Below are 23,666 nucleotides of genomic sequence, written 5' to 3'. Positions count from 1 at the left end.
GCCATATCCTCTGGTTGTTTCCCTCCGCCTACCACCATGAAGGCTTTATTATGAAGGCTATGGCTAAAAACAGCTACAGATTTAAACAGTATGTGATGACTAAATATTCGTATTTCCAGCTTTGATTGCTCCTTGGTTTTGTATCCTGGTGCACTGTTCTCATTTCATCATAGATTCTTTTGCTACATATTGTGGGTTAAAAAAATACGGATGCTGTGATTAAAATGTGGAGGACTAATGACAAAGTATCATGGTGACATTGCCTGCCTAGACACTGCATTGTGGTTGTGAAGTTTTTCGGATGAGCTTTTTGTCTTTTCTGTCTTTGCCATCAACTCAATACATACATAGATATATTCTCTCATAGTGCAAAGCATTACTGAGTCATAGCACAATGAACAGTAAACATAACACAAGAGAATCCTTGGTTAGTAATTTTCCTCCACGTTTTGTGGTCTTCGACCTTGAGAAGCATGTCATATCACATCCTGTCCAGTCAGCTGCATTGTCAAACCACACTCACTGCAGGCACTCCCGCTTCTGGCACCTGGCACCAATACGGCTCATCCACCCGCATGTCGTGCAAACTCAAGTTTTCTTTGTCCAATCATCTTGATGATATCTAGTATCTCTCCACTTATATGCTGTAAATCCAGGTGATTTCATCATGGCTAGTTGTGTGTGAGGGATAGATAACATGCAGCAATTACCTGTAGCACTCCAGTTTGATTGCAGAAAGCCTCTGAATATCTGAGTTTCCTTAGCATCCATGTCTTGCATGCATGTAGCAAGATGCTGAAGACAAGCAATTTCATTTTACACTGCATGGTAATGCCTTTGCTTCACCAGACTGAGTGTCACTAGAGCAGCAGTTGCAAGTCCAATTGTACGTCGAATCTCTAAATTATGTTAAGGGTCCCTTGCAGTCATAGTACCTAGCTATTTGATGTGCTCAATGCACTCTAATTCTTCCTCAGATTTTGGTAGAAATAGCTTCACTTTTTCAATCAACTTAGATGTCACCATTGTCTTTGTTTTTTTGTGTGATATCTTTAGACTTAACTTTTCTGCTTCTACTGCTACTCTTTCTGGCAATTTTGGCACTTCTTATGATGATCCAATTAGATCAATATCATCTGCAAGGCACAAATAACTAATTTTTCATCCAACAGTGGATACACCCTCCTGTGGGTTTTCCATCAGTGGCTCTTCAAATTTCTTCAATATCACAGTTGACAAGAGTCAGTGATAACATGCAGCCCTTCCAAGATACCTATTTTGGGCCTAAACCCAGCTTGTTCTTCAGTCTACCTGCCTAGATGTTAGGCTCAAATCTAGAAGCCTACTCTATTGCACTTATACCTGAGGGTACCCTGTCAGATTGCTGGCTGACTGACCGTTGTCTAAAAATAAAAGTAGAGATGGACCTGAATCCAAATGCTGATCCAAACTTCCTTGAGCTTTGGGAAAGTTTGGGTCCAGTTCCAAACTCTGTGGATCATATACATCCTATTATTATTACCTGCATCACTGTAGCATTTAGAGGCACCACTGAGACTGGGGCCCCATTGTGCTGGATGCTGCACCTACACACAGTAAAAAACAGTCCCTGCCCTGAAGAATTTACAGTCTAGACAATACAAATGGTGTGAGAAAAGAAATAGAATTTCATTTTACAGACGGGGAACTAAGGCACAGCAAGACTAAGTATCTTGCCCAAGTTGTATGCAGTGCAGTTTGTAGCCCCCTTGGTCCCAGGATATTAGAGAGACAGGGTGGGTGAGGGAATATATTTTATTGGACCATCTGCTGTTGGTGAGAGAGAGAAGGTTTTGAGCCACAGTGTGTTCTTTTTCAGGTGTGGGAAAGGTACCCTTCTCGGGGCGGTGAATTAACTACGCTGATGGGAGAAGCTTTCCTGTCGGTGTCATAGTGTCTTTTCTAAAGCTCTACCACAGCACGGCTGCACTGTGCACTGAAGGTGCCCCACTGTAGCACTGCATGTGAAGACAAGCTCTAAAAGTTGGGAAAAATATAAACTTGCAAGTCTTGTATTAAAAAATGTTATTTTGTTTTTTCAAAGACTAATTTATTTTGCGGCCAATTCTTTCTCACAGTAAAGGAGTAAATTACAATAAGCATCGGCGAATTACCCATAATAAATTCGCAACTTTCTATGCAGCACCTACTTCTGTCAGTCCTGCTCATAATATCTACACCATTCATAATTTGGTACAACATAAGTAAAATCAATGGAGCAGAATTTTGTCACATGAGAAATTATTCTTGTTGTCAGAATAAACTAAACTACTTAGCATTTATCTATCAGCAGAAAACCATTCATTCTAGTATGTCCACTATCATGAGTCTGCTCTACATGAGATAAATTATTATAATGTTAAAAAAACCCAAACAAAACCCACCACAACCTCCAGCAATTGTATTAATCTGTCTGCAAGCAGCTACTAGGTGACAAAGCTGATGCCTCTTAATAATAATTTCTCAATTGATTTAACATTCATTCTTTCAGTCTAGAATAGTACACTACATATATCTGATGGTAGTTTACACCTTTTACAACATCTTTAAATGATCTGTTGATGTTCCTACAGATGCTCTGTTTTCCTATTTCCTTTTCAGTTTACCATCTACTCACCATCTGGGCTATCCATTGATGGGCAATTTGTGTTGGTTCACTAGATTGAAGCTGCATAATGATTATACATGTGACATATCAAAATCAACAACAGTACCATTGTTTCAGTACGTAAGAATGTTCTATGGAAATGACATTGGGCAAAATCATGTTTTCCTCTGGAATAAAGATTGGAGGGGCTAGGGAACTCTAGGTTTTGACTTTTGGCCTTTCTTCCAAATCATCATGTCAGGGGCAGGAGTGGGATTCCCCTCCTGCTCACTCACCGCTCCATGGAACGGGCAGCAGGTGTCTCTGAAAGTCACAGGCCTCCTAAGATCTGGGGTGGATTCCACAGAGGGCCAGCACCTCCATCCCTAAGGAGCCATGCTCATCGACACTCTGCCTGTGTCTGGGCCAACTCATCAGCTGAGGGGAGTCTGAAAATGTAGTGTCGGAATCCACACGAGGTAAACCTGATAGCGTCAGAATTACTTTATGCAAGGAAATTCTAAGGTTGTTGGAGTGGGTGATATGTGGCTCTCCCTTGGCCATGACCGCTACCCACTGCCCCACATCTTCTAAAGTAACCAAAGACCCAAATATGAAAAGAGTAAATGTGGCACATCTGGGGCTTGTTTACCATGGAGAAAACATGGAGGGAACACCTGTCACTACGAGATCCCCACTTGCCGGCGATCTGTAAGAAACAAGTCTGTTATGCTCAACACTAATGAACTCTGCCTGCTGTCTGCGTATCAGAAGCGCCTCATTGTTCACCAGTGCAGATTAGCCAAAGATATAAAAATGACATTATTACAAAAAGTTTTCGCATCCGATTGTTCTGTGCATTTGGCCTGCACCTGCACCATTTGCCCAGGCACAAGAATGAGAGGAGTAGAGAGCATGTATTCCATTTTACGTTTATTATGAAAGTGATTCTAGCAAAAGTTTTATTACATGCTTCATTTTGAGCTTTGACATATTAAACAAAGCTATTGCTATACAGAGGCAAAGGGAAATGTAGAGTTAGATAAGATACATTTACAACAACATTTGCTACTACTGAATTTGTCAGTTTTGTTAAAATGTCGGTAAAGCTCAGACCACTGTTTTTTATTTTCTAAGTATCAAACTTTGTACAGTTATTCACTATCTTTGCTCTAACTAACATGGTGCAATTCATATGGAAATAGCTGTTTGTACATAATTTACATAGGTAATAAACCTTAGCCTCACCAGCAGCAGCTACAAGGATTTAGTTCAAATCATCACTCATGCCCAGTGATCTATAAACAGCAAAACAGTACATAAACCAGTATCATATTACCAGTAATTTCCCCCCCAGGTCTAGCCTAACAGACGTTCCTGTTAAACAGATAAAGGATATAGTTGACTTTAATCAGGCAAAACTCTCACTGATCTTAGTGGCAGTTTTGCCTGATTAAGGACTCCCAGATCAGGACCAATGCGTAGTTTTACCACTTCCACGGCAACCAAGTCACACAGATATAGTGTACTTTTCCTGATCGCTGTACTATACTGGGCATAATGGTCTGAATCCCCTTTTTGTTTCTGGACTTTATTTTTTCCCCTTAATCAAGCTAACGCTTACTTTAACTTACACGTTCTTTATGTTATGAAAATAGTAAGCACTTCAGAATGGTAATTGATAGTCACTGCTACCACAACTAGCAGGCTATACTGCCCGAGAAAACCTTTGTTATGATCCCAGGGAGACTGCAGGAATAACAGGACTAACCATAGAAATGAATCTTGCAACTGACTAAATGCAACCCGGGCCCTAATGTAACTTTTTAATCATCACATTTCAGTAACCACTGCTGTCACTGCAAACTAGCAGTATTTCCAAGGTATAAAATGCAGAAACAACATATTTACAAAATAATTTTAATTAAAAAAATGTTAAAAAGAAAAACAATAATAACCCTCTAAAAAGACAAGATGTTTCTCATTCATTAAAATAAAATTTTGTTAAACAGAGCTGTTTGTTGTTTTCCTGAATGTGGAAGATTAATTAGTGATAAGTAATTCAGCTGTATTTCTTAGAGTACACATTTCTGGGTATGCTGTGGAAGTATAAAGCTACAGTCACCGAATGAAAACAATGCAAGTGTTAAATTAAAGTTACTCCTTTACTACAGTCATTTAAAATACAATGCACTGAATATTCCTAAAATGCCACAGAATAGTACTTAGAGTTATTGTCTTTAAAAGTAGAATCAGTGCCATACATAAGCAAAAGTTGAAACCCAACTGCAAAAGTTCGTATGTATTTAAACTTGTTATCTCAGCATTCTGAATACAGATGGTTTAAATTATTACATCGAAAGGTGCCACTGTACATTTTTATTGTTGTATATTACACATTAATTTTATAGATTAATAACTAATTGTAGAAACAGAATAAATAAATGAAATAGTAAACTGGAATTGTATATATTCAGATACTTAGATAACAATTCTTTGCCTTAAAGAGTTAATCTTCCTGTACATTTCTGTTCTAGTGGAAAGTGTGATGAGAGAGAGAGAGAGAGAGAGAGAGATTGCTTTTGCATCCAAGCCCAAAACTGAGGAATAAGGTCATATTATTTTACAGTAATTTCCCTTCTTCCAAAAACAATTCTAGTGGAAGACAAAAGTCTTTCATTTTTTTTCAAGTGCTCACAACATTCTCTCATCCTAGAAAACTATCTAAATAAGTATCAAAAGTCTCAACGTGCTGAGATTCTATAGAACTTTCCCAGTTACTGACATTCCCATCAAATGATAGTTTAAACTAAAGAAAGAAACAGCAGTTAGACGAAACCATCACACTAATATGTGTAATCGTATTCGTAGGTCCGGCTCTTTAGCTCCACTGAAGTCAATGGGAGCTTTGCCATTGACTTCAATGGGGTCAGGATTTCATCCCAGATTTTTTTTTAAAGAGCCTTAAAAGTTAGTCAGAATCCAGACATCAGTAAAGTCAAAGACCAGTTGATGTAGCAGTTTTAGTAGACTATGAATCACAATGCTGCTTTCACTCTTAAAGATTATTTTGAAGGTAGATATCCACAATAGTTAATCCTGGTTTATTTATAAAAATGGTTGAAATAATAAATTCAAATATGCTGGGTAAATTAACAAGGGAGCCTTTCTAGTTTGGAAGTTTAATTTTGGATAATTTGCCCACATTGGATCAAAATCTCTTCTTTGTAGTCCTACTTGTATGACATAGGACTGAAAAATCAATCGCGCTTATTAGAAGCCATCTAATAAATCAAACTGCAGACTCTCTGAAAACTCTGGGCCCAATTCTCCTCTTGCTTAAGCCAGTGTAAAACAGGAGTAAATGCACTAAGTCAGTGAAGTTACTGTGGTGTAAAATTGGTGTGAGAGAAGAATCAGGGCCAGTGCCTTTTTATAGTTCCTCTCTTCAGTATTGTATCATTCTATATATTACATTCAAAGATTTGCAGAACATTCTTTTGTAGCTCATAGAAATAGCTTTGATCCTGTTTAAATTTCAAGGTTTGGAAGATAGACCTATTTTCCAACAATTGTCTCACCAATGAGGGAAGATTAGCATCCACTGTGGCAGCTGGGATAAATGAACTAAATTACTGAAGAATTTCATGGATGCAGCATATGGCTCTCCCTCTTTTTAAGATTCAGTGTAAGAACAGGATGCTTTTCACTTAAAGCTCCTCAATTCTTTCTGCCAACCCACTTCAGTTGTTAAGGACTCACTAACAGCCTTTTGGATGTACAGTCTGTCAGCCCATGGAGAATAGACTTTTTACGTCATGATTTTCCATGCCTAGAGAAGATATATGACAGAGTTAATAAATAAAAGTACATCATCTTCTGATAGCACAATCATTCACATAGAAACAGAATTACTGGACATATGCAGCAAGCATAATGTCCAGATCTGGATTCAAAACTTCCTAAAGTTTGGGAAGTTCAAATACAGGGCTTTGCTTCAGACCTGTCAGAGGGTTTGGAACGAGTGGCAAATTACAGAGCCAGCTTCAGATTTAACACTTCCACAAAGTTTGCGGGTGTTCTCGTGATTTGGGCTCATCTCCAATAATTATACCATAGAGTGCTTTGACTTTACTCTCTGGGGCAAAACAAAACAAAACACAAAGATAAGGCAAAAAGAGAAAAAGTGTTTTAGAGATTGTTTGTGTACAACAGAGGGAGGAATGTAGGGAAAGATGGTAGGATGAAAGAATATATCAAAAGTTAAAAATTCAGTCTTACTGAGTTAGCTCCTCAGCTGGTTTAAATTGTCGTAACTCCATTGAAGGCAATACTCAGCTGAGGATCTGGCCCATTGAATTCAGTGCCCTGTTTCTGGCTGTGCTCAAATGAAACCCACATGCCTACCCCATAACAGTTATTAACAATTAGTAAGTGTGATGATTTTGGCATTATTATCAAGCAACTTCTAATTATTGCAGACTACAAGATCACAGAAAATATATTCAGTCTGTCGTTTTTGTGGGAGATGAAGAATATTTAGGGATGATTCATTACCATCTCTCTAAAACAATAAGTGCAGAATTTAGGGTAGGAGGAGAGATTTAAAAAATAAGTGCTACTGGTGTTCAGCTTTTAAACATAAGAACATTTTCAAATTGAACAAAAAAAGGTCATTTGTGGATATGGAATTAGGCCATCACAAATTAATACAGTTTTCAATCGCCCTGTAGTAACACGTGAAGCCATAAATGGGAGATCATTTGCCGCACTAGATATAGATGCAATATTCTCTATTTAGGTAAGATCTACCATTTTTTTCACACCTGCAACCTGCAATTTTGAATCTCTTATTTTTTGGTATCATGAAGGTGCCTCTCTCACAAAGAGGGAAGCATTATTAATGTTCCTATTTCTCCCACGTGCTTTGAGTCTCCGAAGTTTGATAGCTTATCTCCACCTACAAAACAAGCCATTTCTTGCTTTGCTGCTGTTACTGAATGGTGACATGTTCTGACAAACTGCCATATCAGTCTGTGACCGCTGTTAATGAAAATACAAACATTCACAAATCAGAAGCCCAACTCACATTAATGCGGCACCATATTCTATTTGATGAATGACAGTTTCTGCCAATATGAGTCACCAACTTGGTTTTTCAAAGCCCTCACACAGCTCTGAAATTCATACCATACTTTTGGATGGGGATTTTTAATAGCAATTTTCACTTTTATCATGTAAGTGAAATATTATATGCGTTTTTATGAAAACCAGCTTGTATTAACAAGAATCCCAAATCTGCTAAGACAATATTATCTATCACTTGATGCTAACTTTTTTCATTAGAAATTTGCACATCTGCCTGGCACATTTCTATGGGGAAACACAAACATCACATAAAATATATGATTTTCTACATATACAGCACAAGAAACATTCAGTATGTCAGCTGTGTACTTGTAATGGCCAAATTGTTCTCTTGGTTACAGCACAGTCAATGACCCAAATTCTACCTTTATTACCTGGGAACAAATCAGTGAGTGTTGCATCCATGTAATGGAGGGCATCCTCAGAGCTCGGCCTGGTCTATACTGGGGATTGCAGCAGTTAGTGGCCAGACATCAGAGTAGGTGCATCAGTACAAACCTCTAGTGTAGACAAGTTAAAGTGCAATAAGCACCAGTGTAGCGTAGCCATTTTAAGCTGGGGTAAACTGCACCAGTGCAAATCATAGTTTAGCTTGCTTCTGCTAGTGGTTTCCACTAGTGCAGCTATACTGTTGGCTGGCCACCAATGGCTGTGATCAGGGCAACTCCCTAGTGTAGACAAGCCTTTGTCCTGGCTTCATACCAGTTTAACTGAAAGCCCTAAAAGTGTTACTGCACTGAAAAGGGATTCCTGACCTGCAAGGGAAATTACCTTGTGCTGTGTTGCAAAAAAGATCATTTGCCCTGCAGGCCAGTAATATTTTACAGTGTTGTTGGGACCAATCCTGTGAGTTGCTGAATGGGGGTTTTAGGTGCCGTATAGTCTGCATGAGACATTCAGTACTGCGCAGCATTAGACCCAGACTTATTTCCTTAAATTAAGAAATGCAGTTTGAAAGTTCAGAGAACAATGTGCAGCCTTCAGGAAATGATGGTGTTATTTCATTTCTTTAAATTGTGTGTCTTCTTTTGAGAATTTCAGTCAGTTTTCCAATATCTTTAAATTGGATTGCGGTAATGATGACCAATTCAACCATTCTGGATAATCTCTGGGACACCTTTGCAATGTTCACATCACTCTGAAATACCAGGTTTCTTTCTAGTTGTCTTTGAGCTTTCAGAGTTATGCATGCATATTTGTGATCTACATAGATTCTTGTATGATCCACTGCAATTTATTGTACAAACTATGTATAATTATAAGTATTTCTACTAGCTCCCCCGCCCCTACGGTTAGCAAATGGTTTTCCATTCTACAAATGCACTAGGCCTAGCACTGATCATACATCCCTCGGGACACCCATCCTTGGACTCCTACTAGGCAATAGTGATCATTTAAAAAATTAAGTTCACCACCCTTGAGGAAGAGATCTTATAAAAGCTAGGACAGTGACATTCAATTCTGAAAGGAGAATTTTCCTTAAAAAGGAGGAAGCTATTCAAAAAGGCCCTTTAATTAAAAACAAAGAACTTAAAATCAGTTTGGAGACTATTTTCAGCACACTATAACAGAACAAACAGGAAAGAAGGCAACTCCCCTCTCCCCCAAACAGCTAAATGGCCAGATTAAAAAAGGGATTAAAACCAAACAGGTATCTTTCAGGAAATGGCAGTCCAGCTCAGCTGTAGCCAGGAGAAAGGAACAGAAACTATTGCCGATAAAATGTAAATTGGAAATTAAGAAAGCCAAATGGGAGTTTGAAGAGTGATTAGCCAGACATAAAAATATATGCATATAAATTAGTGCAAAACATCTTTAAAGTATATATCAGAAGCACAAACTCTTTGAGAGAATTCATAGGTCTTTTGGATTACCAGGAAGATAAGGGAGCAGCAGAAGAGCAAAGTTAAATGATGTATTTGCCACAGTCTTCACCACAAGAGATGTCGGGGTGATACCTACTCTCCTTAGATAATAAAAATGAGGGACCAAGGGGAGGGTGGTGAACCTCCCTGGTAAATGAAAAAAATCACCAGACCCCAGGCGGTACCCCTCCAAGAGTTCTGAAGAAACTGAAAAATGAAGTGGCTGTGGAGCTAACAAAAATATACAATCTCTCATTAAAATCCACTGTTACGTCAGCGAATTGATGGGGATGACAGGATTCTTGCACCTTCTTGTTGCTGTCAGAAGATGGCCACTAATCTGACATACTATGGCAATTTCTTATGTTCATATGAAGCTAATGGGTGTTTTAGGTGTGAATCTGCTACTCAAGTAAGTGGGAGTTTTGGGTGCCCAAGGCATGCAGGATCCAGCTACTAGTGTATATTTAATTAATTTAAAAATATTTAAAATGGATTGCAAAAATTATTTCTGTTTTTTCCCCTTTAGAAATTTGACTTATACAAAAGAGGTATATTTCTGTAATGATTTAGAGATGTCAAATCTAATGTAAAAGTTAATCTCTCCTGAAGTCCTATTCATTGCTCCTTTCTCAGGAGTAACTCCTATTGATTTTGACAAAAGGAGTACCTGAATAAGGAGGAAGAATAGGACCACTTGCTGAATGAGATATTGGAAAGTAGGTAGCAAAATAATGAATTTTCACATGAACTAAAATCTCTCATCCTTCCACCGAATAATTTATACTTGACAAGACTGTCTAAGTGAAAGTTATTCTTTTCTTGTATCATAAAATTCAAAGACACTTCAGTTTGGGATAAACAGAAGTTACAAGCACTTGGAGAAGTTATTTAATCATCTAAGTGAAGTCACACATAGATACGAGTAAATACTGTGCGTGGGAGTAGAGATTTAAGCCTGAGTAATATTTACAGTAACTAAAGATAATATTACTAATGTACCCACAAATAGAAGTATATATTTATATATTTATATATTGTACTTAATTAGATGCTCTAATAAGGAAAAGAAAAACGGACGACTACTTTTTTTTCTTTGTTTCTCATCCACTCTATTGTAAAAGTCTTCAAAGAGACCCAATGGCATATAAAATTCCATGACTGTATCTGCAGCAGGACAGGTAGTGGTAGACCTTTGAAGAAGTCTACAATAGGGCAGATAAAACAGATAGGGCATGGGATTCAATCTTGTATAATCCATAAAACAAAATTATACATCCATTTCCTTTTTTTTTTTCCCCCTTTCTTTTTTTGGTTTATACTAGAACAAAGTCTCCACAAAACCACAAATGGGAAATAACAAAATTTAGATTTTTTTTGTTTTCTTCTAAAATTTCAAATATAAAGTTCAAGTGCAATTCAAAATCCAAATAGTATTTATGCTACATATTCCTTTCTATCACAAAACAGGTAGTTTGTTTAACCAGGTTGAACAGGTTTCTTCTTTGCTTAGAAGAAAACTATTTTTGCTAGAAAATGAAAAGGCTTAGAAAATATATTTTCTAAAACAAACATTTTCAAATGAAACATGAAGAAACACTAGTGCAGACACAAATTTGGATCTTCAATTAGATGCACTCAAGGATCCACAAGTATTCTTCTTTGAAGTAAAAATCCCATTCAGAATATTGGCTTTTAACAATTATAAAACATTATAGTTATTCTTCAGTATATAATTGAAAGTAAAGACTGCCAAAAAATAACCTTCCAATTAGCAAATGTTTCTACTGTGGAGGAAAATACAATATTTGACAGGAAATAACCCCAAATTGAATATCACTAGGAAGCTATTTGTATGGTCGTAGAAATCTGGAAACTTTTGATCGCAATAGTTTTATAAATGATCGTGGGAACATCTCCTTTGACTCTTGTGCTGTGTACTTGAAATAGTTTTGAGGATGTGCCAATACATCAAAGAGGGCTTTGATCAATTTCTTGTCCTAGGAGAGACAAAGTATATGTTAGGCACATATTTTGATTGTATTCGTTTTTGCACAACTTTTAAAATCAATGTTCACTATGATTTTCTTTGGCAAAAGCTACCATTCGGCAAAGCAGGTTCAGCATGGTCAAGTCCATGCTGCTTGTTGCATATTATACCATAGACAGTTTACTAACTTCTCCATTTTAACATGTGTAATTAGTGCTTATGGTAGGTGCCAGGTTGATGCATTCAAACATCTTGTTAACCACAAAATGGGTGCAATATGGGCAACAGTACTGCAGACTACCTCACACTGATCTTCCAGTATACTCAACTGCTTTCCACAAGGGCCTTCTGTCTGCGTGTAAGGGGGCAGTTTGGTCTCCACATCCTATTCAATCACGGAGTTCTCCAAGTACCTCATCCTGCAAGATGCTAATGCCCTGAGTCAGTACAGTACTTAGGCATATGTCTAACCTTACACGTGACTAAAGTGAGACAGGGCCTGAGGGACCTCAAATCCCATTGACCAAATCCTTGGAGGACTGGGCCTCCAAAATGCCAGTTGTGATTGGTGGTTATTTTGTGATGTCTTCTGTAGGAACAAGGCTGAACTCATCAACTCAACATCTCTTCTAGGCATACAACAATGAACATTGGCCACCAGAGACATGGCATGATTTGAAGCAGTCCCCAACCCACTCTATATATTGTAATTTCTAAGTCAGTTTTGATCTCGCTCAGGATCTGATCCAACACCCATTGAAGTCAATAGAAATATTCCCAGAGACTTCAACAGACATTGGATGGGGGCCCGAACACAAGTGTAAATGAGGAGTAATACCAATGCAGTTACACTGGAGTATGATGGGCCCTATATTATTACCCTCATGCAGGACTAATAGGGCACACAAACTGCCACACAAGGCAGGAAGAGGTTAATGGGCTACGAAAGGCCCAATCAGCCCAAATAAAGACATTTGGAGCAGGAGATAGGCTTTCAGGGAGGAGCTTAAAAATAAGAGCCCTGCTCAGTTGGAAGAATCAGACACAGAGAGCAGACGTAGAGCTCTCACTATGGAAGAGGCGGCTAGCTAGGGCCAGGCACTGGGGAAGACTGGTGCCTACCAGATGTCCCAGAGGAATGGGAAGAGTTTATGTTGCTTCATGTTTGTTGCGACTTTGAGTGCCCTGGGAGGGTAGACTTGTAAGAGACCTAACTGGAAGGCTAACTCAGAGGGAGTTGGGGGCTGGACGGAGGAGAGGAAGACCAGCTGGGAAACTGAGGCTGAGTGGCCGCTGCACTATACAATACTGCAAGAGGGTGCTGTGGTCAGAACATGCGATAGCACGTGTTGGAACATGCAGGCCAGTGATCGGCCGCTGGAGATAAGGGGAAATGGAAGCCTGTGAATATTGACTGACACCCCACCCAGTTTGGGTAATCAGGAAAGATGGAAAAGGTGATATGTCTGCTGGTGATGGTGCAGCAGCAGATAGCTGTGCTACAGTGGTAGCAGGAACAGCAGCAGCAGCAGACCCAGTTGTCCTCCTGCGATTTGATGGAGAGCCTGCAGAAACAGAAGGGGGCATGCTTTGCCACTCAGCGGTGGTGGCAGAGACCCAATTATAGCAACAAGAGTGGTTGTGGAAGCAGCTAGGCCATGGTTTTCTGGGGACTTTGGCTTCTACTGAAAAGAGTAGCTCAGGCTGCCTGGTCCCTGGCCTGGTAAAGTTGGGGGCCAGAGGATGACCTGCAGCCTTTCCTCTGTACCCTTGAATGAGCGGCTGGCAAGAGTCTACTTGTGAAGACCCCATAGCACTACTTCTGATGGGCGAAGCGCAGGCAGCCTACTGAGTGGCAAGTGACGAGCAGGTGGGCTCATATCCTGTGGTGAAGGCTGCCATTGTGGATAGACTGGGACTGACTCCAGAGATGTACTGGCACCATTTCAAGGCTGAACCATTCCTGCATAGAGCATGCCCACAGGCTCAGAGGTTATGGCACTTTGCTGCCTGGTGGTTATGCCCAGATACTAATTCCATACAGAAAATCATGACAGCTGAAGGAGCCAAGTGGCCTGAGTGGCCTGGCAGACCAGGAGTGGCTCATCAGGGGAGACCAGAAGAAAGGATATCCCAGTCTGGGGAGCTTCAGGGAAGCTCTTGATGGGACAGAGTCCCAAGTTACTTGAAACAGGGGGATACACAGGTTCTAGGAGGGCTGCTCCTGTCAATCCTGCAATCTAGGGAGAGTGCTTCTGTCCTTCTGATGCAGCTAGGCTGGGCATATCAGGAGAGACTGCCTGATCACAGGTGTTGGAACTAGGGGTGCTGGGGGTGCTACTGCAAACTGCCACACAAGGCAGGAAGACTTGAAGAGATTTCCATCATATACAGGGTCTACAGTTTAGTTCAATGGCTCTCAGCACCCCCACTATACAAACTGTTCCAGCACCCATGTGCCTGACAATGGAGTGCGATTACCTGGGCTGTTATAACAGCCAGCTTTGTGGCCTGGAATCCTTTCTGAATGACACTGGAGCCCAGTCATATGTGGTATCTATTAGTCTGGGAAGAGCGTCAATGGAAGGCCTCATGGACTCAGGTTACAGGCATACCCTTGTCCAGGAAAATGGGATGTTAGCAAAGATGATGGACCAGCACCTCCCTGAAAACATATCATGTGTACATGGCAAGAAGTAGGTCTACCTGTGGCAGAGGCTGAGCTGCGGATACAGGGCTGCAGAGGTCGGCTATATATTGGGGTAATAAAGAACCTTGTGTGGCTGGTGATCTTGGGAAGAGAATGGCGCGTTATCCCAGTTCTGATGCGCAGGAAAGTACCACAAAAGCTGGCAGAGAGGTAAGGTGTCATGAACCCAGAGCAACAGCCTTTGTGAGTGAGCCAGTGTATTTTTTATTCCTGCTAATACACTTCTTCATTTCAGCAGGCAGCTGGCCTCTTTTCATGAAAACAGTTATTATATGTCAGTCACATCATGGGAGTCTCCCATTTTATAGACCTTCCTAGGTCGTAGACTGCACTGGATCTTTCCTTACACCTTCAGCAATGCATTTGGTAGAAAGCGATAGTACGCTGTCAGAGAGGACAAGTATATCTGTCCTGTGCAGGTAGGGATCTGGCCTACAAACAACAGTGGAGGATGTCATTCTATTCTCTTGGCCCAGCAGGACTGTGAACAAATGCTCATTGTTGCCTTCTTACTGCAGTTACTTAATTGACACCATGAACTTAAAAATCAGACCTCTTGTCTAACATTGTGTGTTAACACCTCTTCGCAATTCAAGAGAGTCGAAAAAAACCAAAGGGTGAATTTTTGGCCTCACTGAAGTCAGTGGCAAATTTCCCATTTACCTAAATGAAGCCAGGATTTCACCCAGTGTTTTCCCCTGTTTTTTCATTTCCTTTGTTTTGTACATTTGACATTTGCTTTGCCCAAATAGTCAGTCAGTTTATTTCCCCTGTTGACATTAAACACAGCAAGCGTTTTATTTTTCAGCCACTACCCTAGTTTTTTCCCTTCTGTAAGAACTCAAGGAAGGCCAAATCTGCAGGCTCCAAGAATGGTTTTGGAAAGTCCTGTATGTTGTGGAACTGGTCTGGGTGAGCTGTATTTGCAGGAAAGGCAGGATGATGAGTGGTTGAGCTAGCAGAGAGGAACATTTTGGAAGGGGGACAGTGGAAGAGGCCTGGGGATGTAGTCAGGGAGTCCACACCAGTGGGTATTTTAGCAGATCGCACCTTCCAAAAAAATCCAAGTTCAGACATCTGAGCATGGACAGGCAAAATTGACATGCACAGGAACCAACACCACCAATTTACAGCAGTGGTTAAAGGTCATAGTGTATCTGATTCAAATTGACCTCACCTGACCTCAGGAGCCTTAACTGGAAGGTGTCACCTGGCACAGTAAAGGTTGCCAACTTTCTATTTGCAGAAGCCAAACAGCCTTGCCCCGTTCCCCGCCCTGCCCCTTCCCTGAGGCTACACCCCTGTCCCACCCCATCTGAGGCCCCACCCCTGCTCACTCCATGCTTATGATATGGATATGGCACAACTGAGATATATTTTATGCAAGATGGGTCTTGTAAGGTATCATTGGAAAGGTTATAATTTACTGAATGTGATTATCCAATTTGTATGCATGTATCATTTCTGTGTCTAAAGTTAGGAATATTGGCTATGTAACAATTACAACTGGGTGTGTACTTAGGAAACACCCACCAGAGAACAGACCATCAGCCTTGATTGGCCATTAGGAAGAAACGATAAGACCTTGAAGATACTAATCTCACTCCTTCCTGAGAAGCCTCCTGGGATGTTGCTTTGACACTACGAGGTCATGTGGTCATGTCACCTAGTATTAAACACCACCTTGGACATTGCTGGTACTTTTCCACTGGAAACAAAGGCTTCCCACCTTATGTAAATTCTATTTAAAGCTGGGGAGTAAGGCAAACAGGACTCTTCTCCATTGCCTTCCTGCCCAAGAAGAAAGACAGCTGAAAGTACCTGAAGAGACAAAGGAACTGAGCAGGCAAGGGCTGAGTCCAGACTAAGACAGGAGTCTAGTCTGTAAAGAGAAATAACTGGAACTTTAAGCTACTGAAACTCTGCAACTTGCCTAAAACAACATTTAGGCTGAGAAATTACTTCTTTAGGATCTTAAGCTTAGTATACGTGTTTTGTTTTATTTGCATGGTAATCTGCTTTGTTCTGTTTTCTATCCCTTATAATCACTTAAAATCTGCCTTTTATACTTAATAACCTTGTTTTTATTTATTATTAAACCCAGTTTGTGCAATTTATAATGGGGGGTGGGGGGGGCAAGAAGTTGTGCATATCTTCCTCCACATTGAGGGAGGGGGCTAATTTGTAAGCTTACATTGTATAGATTTCTCTACAGTGCAAGACAATATTAGTTTGGGTGTACTTTCCAGAGGGAAGCTGCACTTGAGTGCTGGGCAATTTCCCTCACATAGAGAGCTGTTTTTAGACTCTGTGATTCTACAGCTGGTGCATCCCTACCTGTGTGTGTGTGTGTGCTGCCAGAGGCCAGAGAGCCTAATTAAGCAAAACAGGGAGAAGGAGCCCAGGCTAGTGGAGCAGGCAGGCTCAGTGAAATATCAGTACATCAGGTGGCATCCCAGATAGGGGGTCCAACCTGTTGCACCTAACCCTGCTCTGAGGCTCTGCCCCCACTCACTCCATCCCCTCTCTGTCTGTCGCTCACTCTCCTCACCCTTGGGTGGGGGTTGGGGTGTGGGAGGCAGTGAGGGCTCCAGCTGGGGGTGCAGGCTCTGGGGTGGGGCCGTGGATGAGGGGTTGGGGTGAAGGAGGGGGCTCCGGGCTGGGGCTGAGTTCAGAGTGTGGGAGGGGGCTCAGGGCTCGGGCAGAGGGTTGGGGCATTGGAGGGGGTGCAGAGTGCAGGCTCCGGGAGGGAGTTTTGGGGGAGGGAGGGGGCTCAGGGCTCCAGGTGCAGGCTCTGGTTGGGGTGTAGGCTCTGTGATGGGGTTGGGGATGAGGGGTTTGGGGTGTAGGAGGGGGCTCAGGGCTGGGGCAGAGAGTTGGGGTGCAGGAGGGGGTGTGGGCTCTGGGAGGAAGTTTGGGTGTGGATGGGAGTTCAGGGCTGGCGCAGGGGGTTGGGGTGCAGGAGGGAGTTCGGGGTGCAGGCTTGGGTTGGAGCTTACCTCAGGTGGCTCCCGGAAGTGGCTGGCACATCCAGCTTGTAGGTGGAGGGGTCAGGAGGCTCTGCACACTGCCCTTGCCCACAGGTGCTGCCCCCGCAGCTCCCACTGGCTGTGGTTCCCGGCCAATGGGAGCTGTGGAGCTGGCGCTCAGGGCAGGGCAGCACACAAGCTCCCGTGGCCATCCCGAAGCTGGAGGGATGTGCTGGCTGCTTCTCAGGAGCTGTGTGGAGCCAGGGCAGGCAGGGAGCCTGCCATAGCCCTTCTGTGCTGCCGAACGGACTTTTAATGGTCCAGTCAGGGGTGCTGACCGGAGCCACCAGGATCCCTTTTTGACCGGGCATTCTGGTCGAAAACTGGACACCTGGCAACCTTAGGCAAGTCTGTGATCAAATGCACAAGATAGGGAGAATTAACAGGAACAAAAATAAATCAAAGTAGATGGAGGTGACACAAACCTAATTTACTGGTGTCTTCAAACTAGTCTTATTAATGTTTGAGAGGTGGCAGTTGTACATGTACAGCAACTGTTTTTAATAAAGCTTCTGTAATATTTATTGCTTTAAGTCATTGCGAGCAGGTTGTAATATACAAAGATACCTTCGGGGCGATACAATCATAATAATTAACAAAATGCTTAGTGAAATGGAATTACAGCTTTTGACAGCTTCTATCAATTTCCCTGGAGAACACAGGGCACGGTTTTGTTAAACGTGTGACAGGGGTTTTTCACCACACCTGTAACAATAGTTTGGCCTTTGCATTCTCTTCCCTTTCTCTGGCATACTAATTCCTGTCACTCCAGGCCATGCATTTACTCTGACAGGTTTTGGTTTTTAAAGCAGAAACACTGAGTTTTGTCTTTTGTTGCTTTGTTTGCTGTGGCTTCCAACCTTTCCTCTTCTACCTTTTAAAAAAACAAATTCACTTTCTTAGCAGTGCGTGCTGTGGGTGAGTCTTTTTGAGACAAGACAACTATTTGGGTAGATCCTTTTTTTAACATGTATATAAATCTAGCTCCGTGACTCATTTAAACAAGTGCCAGATTCACACTGAAGAGTGCTGTTCAAACAATACCTTTCCTTGACAGATTAACTCTTCTACTAATATATTAGTATGTAACTGAGCAGCTCATTTAGGTCTTGATTCAGCAATGCACATAAGCACATGCTCAACTTTAAGCTTGGGAATAGTCCCATTAAAGTCAATGAGACTATTCGTGCTTAAAGTTAGTCACATGCTTAAGTTCTTTGCTGAACTGGAGCCTTAAATAGGTGCTAAACTAGCAGGACGCAGCCAATTCAATCCAATCTGCTTCATGGGCATGGCAAGCCAGACAAGTGTTACCAAAGTGTATCCAATTGATTTAAAGCTACATGTGACACGTCAGGTGAGCCTCAGACAGGAGTGGGATCAATCCTCTGGGGATGAAAAACAAATAGCTGGTGAAACCAGGCTTTCCACGGCTCACTGGCGACACATTGACAGACAAATGCCTTTTCACAATTAGTTTCTGAATTAATCCCAAAGGGAGGATTATTGCACAGGGGGAAAAAAAAAAAAGACAGCATTTTTGGAAGGACTTTCCTTACATCCAGGATTCTTCCTGAAGCAGAAAGAATGGCATTATACAGCCAAAACGATACATGATAGAAATTTTTCTAGCTTCCCCTAGGGAGCGTCTGGACATTAGTTTAGGTTAAATCAGACCGTCAGAACCCTCAGAGCATACACCTCATAGTTCCCTGAAAGATGAAGTAAATCATTCCAGCTGGGCCCTGCTGCACTTGCCTGATGGCCTATGTCCATGGCAAGCTCTGCCCGAAGGACCTGGTTTTTAAAGCTGCTGAGCCTTCACAGTTCCCGTGGGCTGGAGCTGCAGATATTCAGCACATTGAAAACCAGATCTTAAGTGTATACAAGCTATACGTTTGCCATGCTGAGGGAGACACTGTTAACCTCTCTCTGCTAGCGACTGTATACAGTGCATGTGCCACATCACACTGTTTGATAAATCAATGTCTCTGCATCAGCCAGTCAGCAACACTAATGTTCAGTAAAGCACGCAGGAGTCAGGCTGGCTAGAGAGAAGGTTTAGCACTTTTACTCAGCGCACGACACTGGGCTTCTGGGCAATACCTAGTCCACACGGGGCTATTTCCACACTACAAGCGAGGACTCGGAGTGCGATTCTCAGCTTGCATCGCATACTCTTGCTAGCTGGTTGAGAGCTAGTGCGAGTACAAATAGTGCAGCTGCAGTAGCACGGGCCGCGATGACACAGCTTAGCTGTGCTGAGTACGCATGGTAGCGGCAGCAGCGTGGCTTAGCCATGCCCAGTACAGACCCGCCTGAGCCCTGTGGATACACGTTGAGTGTGCACCCACAGGGGTCTGGCAAATTTGCACTTGGCATGGCTAAGTCATGCTGCTGCCGCCAGTGCTACCGTGGCTATTTACACTCACGCTAATTCTTACCACAATAGTGTGAGTATGTGAAAATCACACCCCTAGCTCATGGTATAAACACAGCCTGGGCCTGTTGGAAAGCGTCATAAAAGTATTTGCACAGTCACCATCATAGTGACATAACATCAGTTCATTTGTATAGCCACGCCCCTACTGGTATCGTCATACAACCACCAATTCTAAACCCTGTGCAGCACTTCTGTCATGTCAGGAGGATGGACCCAAACCAAACCATGTGATCCAAACATCAGAACTAACCATTCACAATCTCCCAGGATTTTGAATTTGGGTTGGAATTTTGCAGCTTGGTCCCATTAACACTTGGGCTCCATTCAGAAGCCAACTGCGCTGATTGACTAGTGTTATCCACAGAAGGTGCATGTGGGGGGAAGCTCTTTATGGAATATTCTGTTCCTTTGTTTCTGTTGGCAGTTTCATTCTTTTAGTTCAAGTACAAAGATTATACAGACATTAACAAGTCTTTATAAATTGCCTCCTCCTCACCTGTTAATTAGAGCGCTATTGCTAATCTGAATTCCAATATTGTTCATGACTCTGCATGTGAGGAAGGAAAAATATTGGTGCAGAATTTTGTTCTTAAATGATCACAGTTGGATTTAATAAAAATGCGGACGCTGTGGAAGTGACAGCTCTAATGCTGACCATGGTGACTGACAGACTCAGTGATGCCAGCTAGATAGAGTTGGGACTCTTATTTTAGCACTAACATAGTCTACGTATGTGTCAGGAAACTGAATAGTTGGCCTCGCTTAGCTAAAGGAATGTGGACATACTTTTAGAATTTCTTGATGATTTTCTGATGCATATAATCGTCCATCTCGAACAATGTCTTCTATCAGCTGTTGGTAATCCTCTGAAAAATAAAGAGTGAAAGAGCTGGTAAGCAACAGTTTGTGATACCATCACAGAGGTTAGTTTCCAGACAACTGTTAACTAGCCAGAAAATATTTGAGAAGCAAATTTAGTTTTATACACATTCAGTGTTTCCAGTACCACGGCAATTTAATATAATCAACTTAATACTTTGAGCTCTATGCTGCCTTCCAACTGAGGTTCTCGCTTTTCTTTATAAATGTTAATTTAGCTTCACAGAACTGTTTATAAGGCAGGTAAGTATTATTATCCACATTTTACAGATAAAGAAACTGTGGCACAGAGATAAGTGACTTGTCAAGGTTATATAGGAAGCCAGTGGCCCAGCCAGGAATGGGTTCCATATCTTCTGACTCCCAGTCCTGTGCCTCCAGATCATCTCTCCTTCTTGACCTGTAAATCACCTCCCCTCTCCCCAACCTAATTCCAGACTGACTAACAATTCAGAAAATTGCATTAGTGTTTGGGAAAAGAGATGCGCTAACAAAGAAATTCCTCCATACTTTTAAAACAGTGGCGTAGCTAGGAGTGGAATTTGGATGGGCCCCGACTTTCGGGTGGACAGGTAATGACAGACTGTGTTAGCTCAGCTTCTCCCTCGACGCCACACCCTCTTCCTAGCCCCAGTGCCCCCAGACACAGGGCTTCACCTGCTGAGCTGGGCACGCACATGGGGAGGCTCAGAAAATGGCAAGGCAGAGTTGCCAGAGCATAGCTTTCTGAAGGGTGGACACATAGTTCAGTCCTGGATTTCAGGTGTCTGAGTGACTCTCCAGGCTGCTGTGGCAGCACTATGCCCCTGCTCAGATTTGGGTGCGCCTGGATGCTACACCCCTGTTTTAAAAGGAAATTTCCCCTTGAAAAAATACTAAAAAGGCATCTTTGACATATTGCCAGATGAAGATCAAGACTTTGGTTAGTTTTATGAGGGTTGCTGGTGATTTTCTTTATTGTATGTTACAAATGAGAGCTGTTTAGTTATTGGAGACTTCAGTTTCCATTGGAATTATTTGTCTATGCTGGCTTTGTTTTCAGCAGTCATATTTTTAATTAATTTTTTCTTGGGCACCAATAGGTCTTCATAAATGGTCTTTCTATAAACAAAGAGCTATTATCAACAGTATTCTCATCATCATCATGATAAACAATGATTAACAAAGAGTTTCACTGGCTTTAATGGTAGGAGGCTCAGACTCAAAGAGTTCTGTATATATCTTGTTGGAGTAAGAATAAGAAAAGGTAATAAATTACCAGTATAGACCGAAAAATAAAAAAAGGGAAAAACAAGGAAGAAGACCCAAAACTTTTGATGGTCAGCACTAGAATAATTCACTGAAAAAACAAAAATGAGTCACATCAAGTTCTTTATCCTTCCCGTTTCCCCGCTCCAGTCAGTACAAGATAGATTCAGACACACAGGCTTCTACATTCAGATATAACACAGAGATGGAAAATGACTGCAGTCTTACCATCGTATGTCACATATGGGACTTGAAATCCTTTGCCACTGTTTCCCTCATTTGATTTGAACTGAATCCATAGCTTTCGTGATCTGGAGGTAAATGCTATTGGTCTCTCATAAGTCTGACATGTTTCATATGTGGTAATTGACGTAGGGGAGGCTAGAAAAATAAATAAATAAATGAAAGACCTTTGTAACATAACCTTCCCTGGAGGTAGAGATGTCAACTTACAGCACACTCATTCATTCACTCATATTTTCCCTTTAAGAGAGGTGATATTCTTGGGATGGAAGGCATGCCATCATTTTTTGCGCATAAGGGGAAAGCTTCTCTCCAGAAGACTATGGGTAACTCTCCCTTTCTGTCCCAAGGCGGGGTTAGTAGGCAGATAGCAGGATGCAACATGAAATTATTATGATTAAAGCTAATAAAAAAATGGAATTTCCACCCTGTGGGAAAGTCTGGCATTTTGAAATTTATTTTTGACCCAAATCTGGAAGAAAAGTTGAAATTTTGAAATCTTTTGCGCAACGGAAATTCCAAAATATTTTGCTTCAGAAACATCAAAGCAACCTTAACTAAACATTTTGTTTCAATATCAAAACACTGTGCTATCATATTCAATATTTATGAAGTATTAAATATTAAAGCCAAAATGAAATGGAAAAATCAAAACAAAACACAAACGTCAAAATGAAAATACTCCATTTCGAGCATGAATCATTTAGTAACTTTTCTATCAAAAATTTTGTCAACGCTGACATGCTTCTACTGAAGATTTTGATTTGAACGCAACAGTTTTTGGTCAGAAAATGCTGTTTCATCAAAAAATTTCCAACTAGATCTAATTATTATTACTTATATGCCAAGCAGATAGGGCCCGTTGTGCTAAACACTATCCAAACATATTAGAAAGAGGCAGACCCTGCCCCAAAGAGAAGACAAGCTCATAAGACTCCCAACGTCGGTAGTTAGTCTGATGGCACCAGATTGGCCATCACATTAGAGCAAAACATCATCACACTGCAATGCAATTTCAAATTACAACTGACACTTTGGGGAACTAGAAAGGACCCCACAAACACACTAGGAAACAGTGAAAGTGCTTGAGATCCCAGAAATGACATGGCAGATGGCGACCCTAAGGTGAAGCCAGTGTTTATAAAGTAGGCCTTTTTACCTAGTTTAAAAGTGACCTGTAGAATTCATATCCACAGGGTAATATAGGAAATTACGTTACTGTTCTAAGTTTAAACAAAGAATTAGGTGTTATGGAGCTGATCCAACTCCTACTGAAGTTAGTGGTAACAGTCCCATTGACTTCAGAGGGATTTTAATCAGGCCTTAAATGAGTTCCTGGATAGAATCAATGTTAATCTGGAGTTAAGACTGAGCACCTATCAGTAACTTAAGGGAAACAACGTTACAGGGATATTGTAATTATCCCCCAAACAAGTTTTCAAAACCAAGAAATTCAGAGGCAAGGTGAAATGTGAGAGAAAGCCA

The 23,666-nt window shown here is 41.4% G+C and overlaps 1 protein-coding gene across 4 annotated transcripts in view; it reads right to left on the bottom strand.

Annotated features, from left to right (window-relative positions):
* Positions 1-10,698: 10,698 nt before the first annotated feature.
* SCUBE1 (signal peptide, CUB domain and EGF like domain containing 1) overlaps positions 10,699-23,666 on the bottom strand; it is a 295,284-nt gene continuing 282,316 nt past the window's right edge. For all 4 annotated transcript variants that reach the window (XM_074936783.1, XM_074936793.1, XM_074936801.1 and 1 more), the window contains 3 exons: positions 22,167-22,319; positions 20,598-20,677; positions 10,699-11,639 (listed from right to left, as the gene is read on the bottom strand). In XM_074936783.1, coding sequence (XP_074792884.1) covers positions 11,487-11,639; positions 20,598-20,677; positions 22,167-22,319 — 386 coding nt within the window. In that variant the 3' untranslated portion in view covers positions 10,699-11,486. The remainder of the gene's footprint in view (positions 11,640-20,597; positions 20,678-22,166; positions 22,320-23,666) is intronic.

This window comes from Natator depressus, chromosome 1 (assembly GCF_965152275.1).
Source record: "Natator depressus isolate rNatDep1 chromosome 1, rNatDep2.hap1, whole genome shotgun sequence".
In the NCBI taxonomy this organism is placed as follows: domain Eukaryota; kingdom Metazoa; phylum Chordata; order Testudines; family Cheloniidae; genus Natator; species Natator depressus.
Note: the sequence above shows the minus strand (reverse complement) of the source record. Positions and strands in the feature narration are given on the sequence as shown.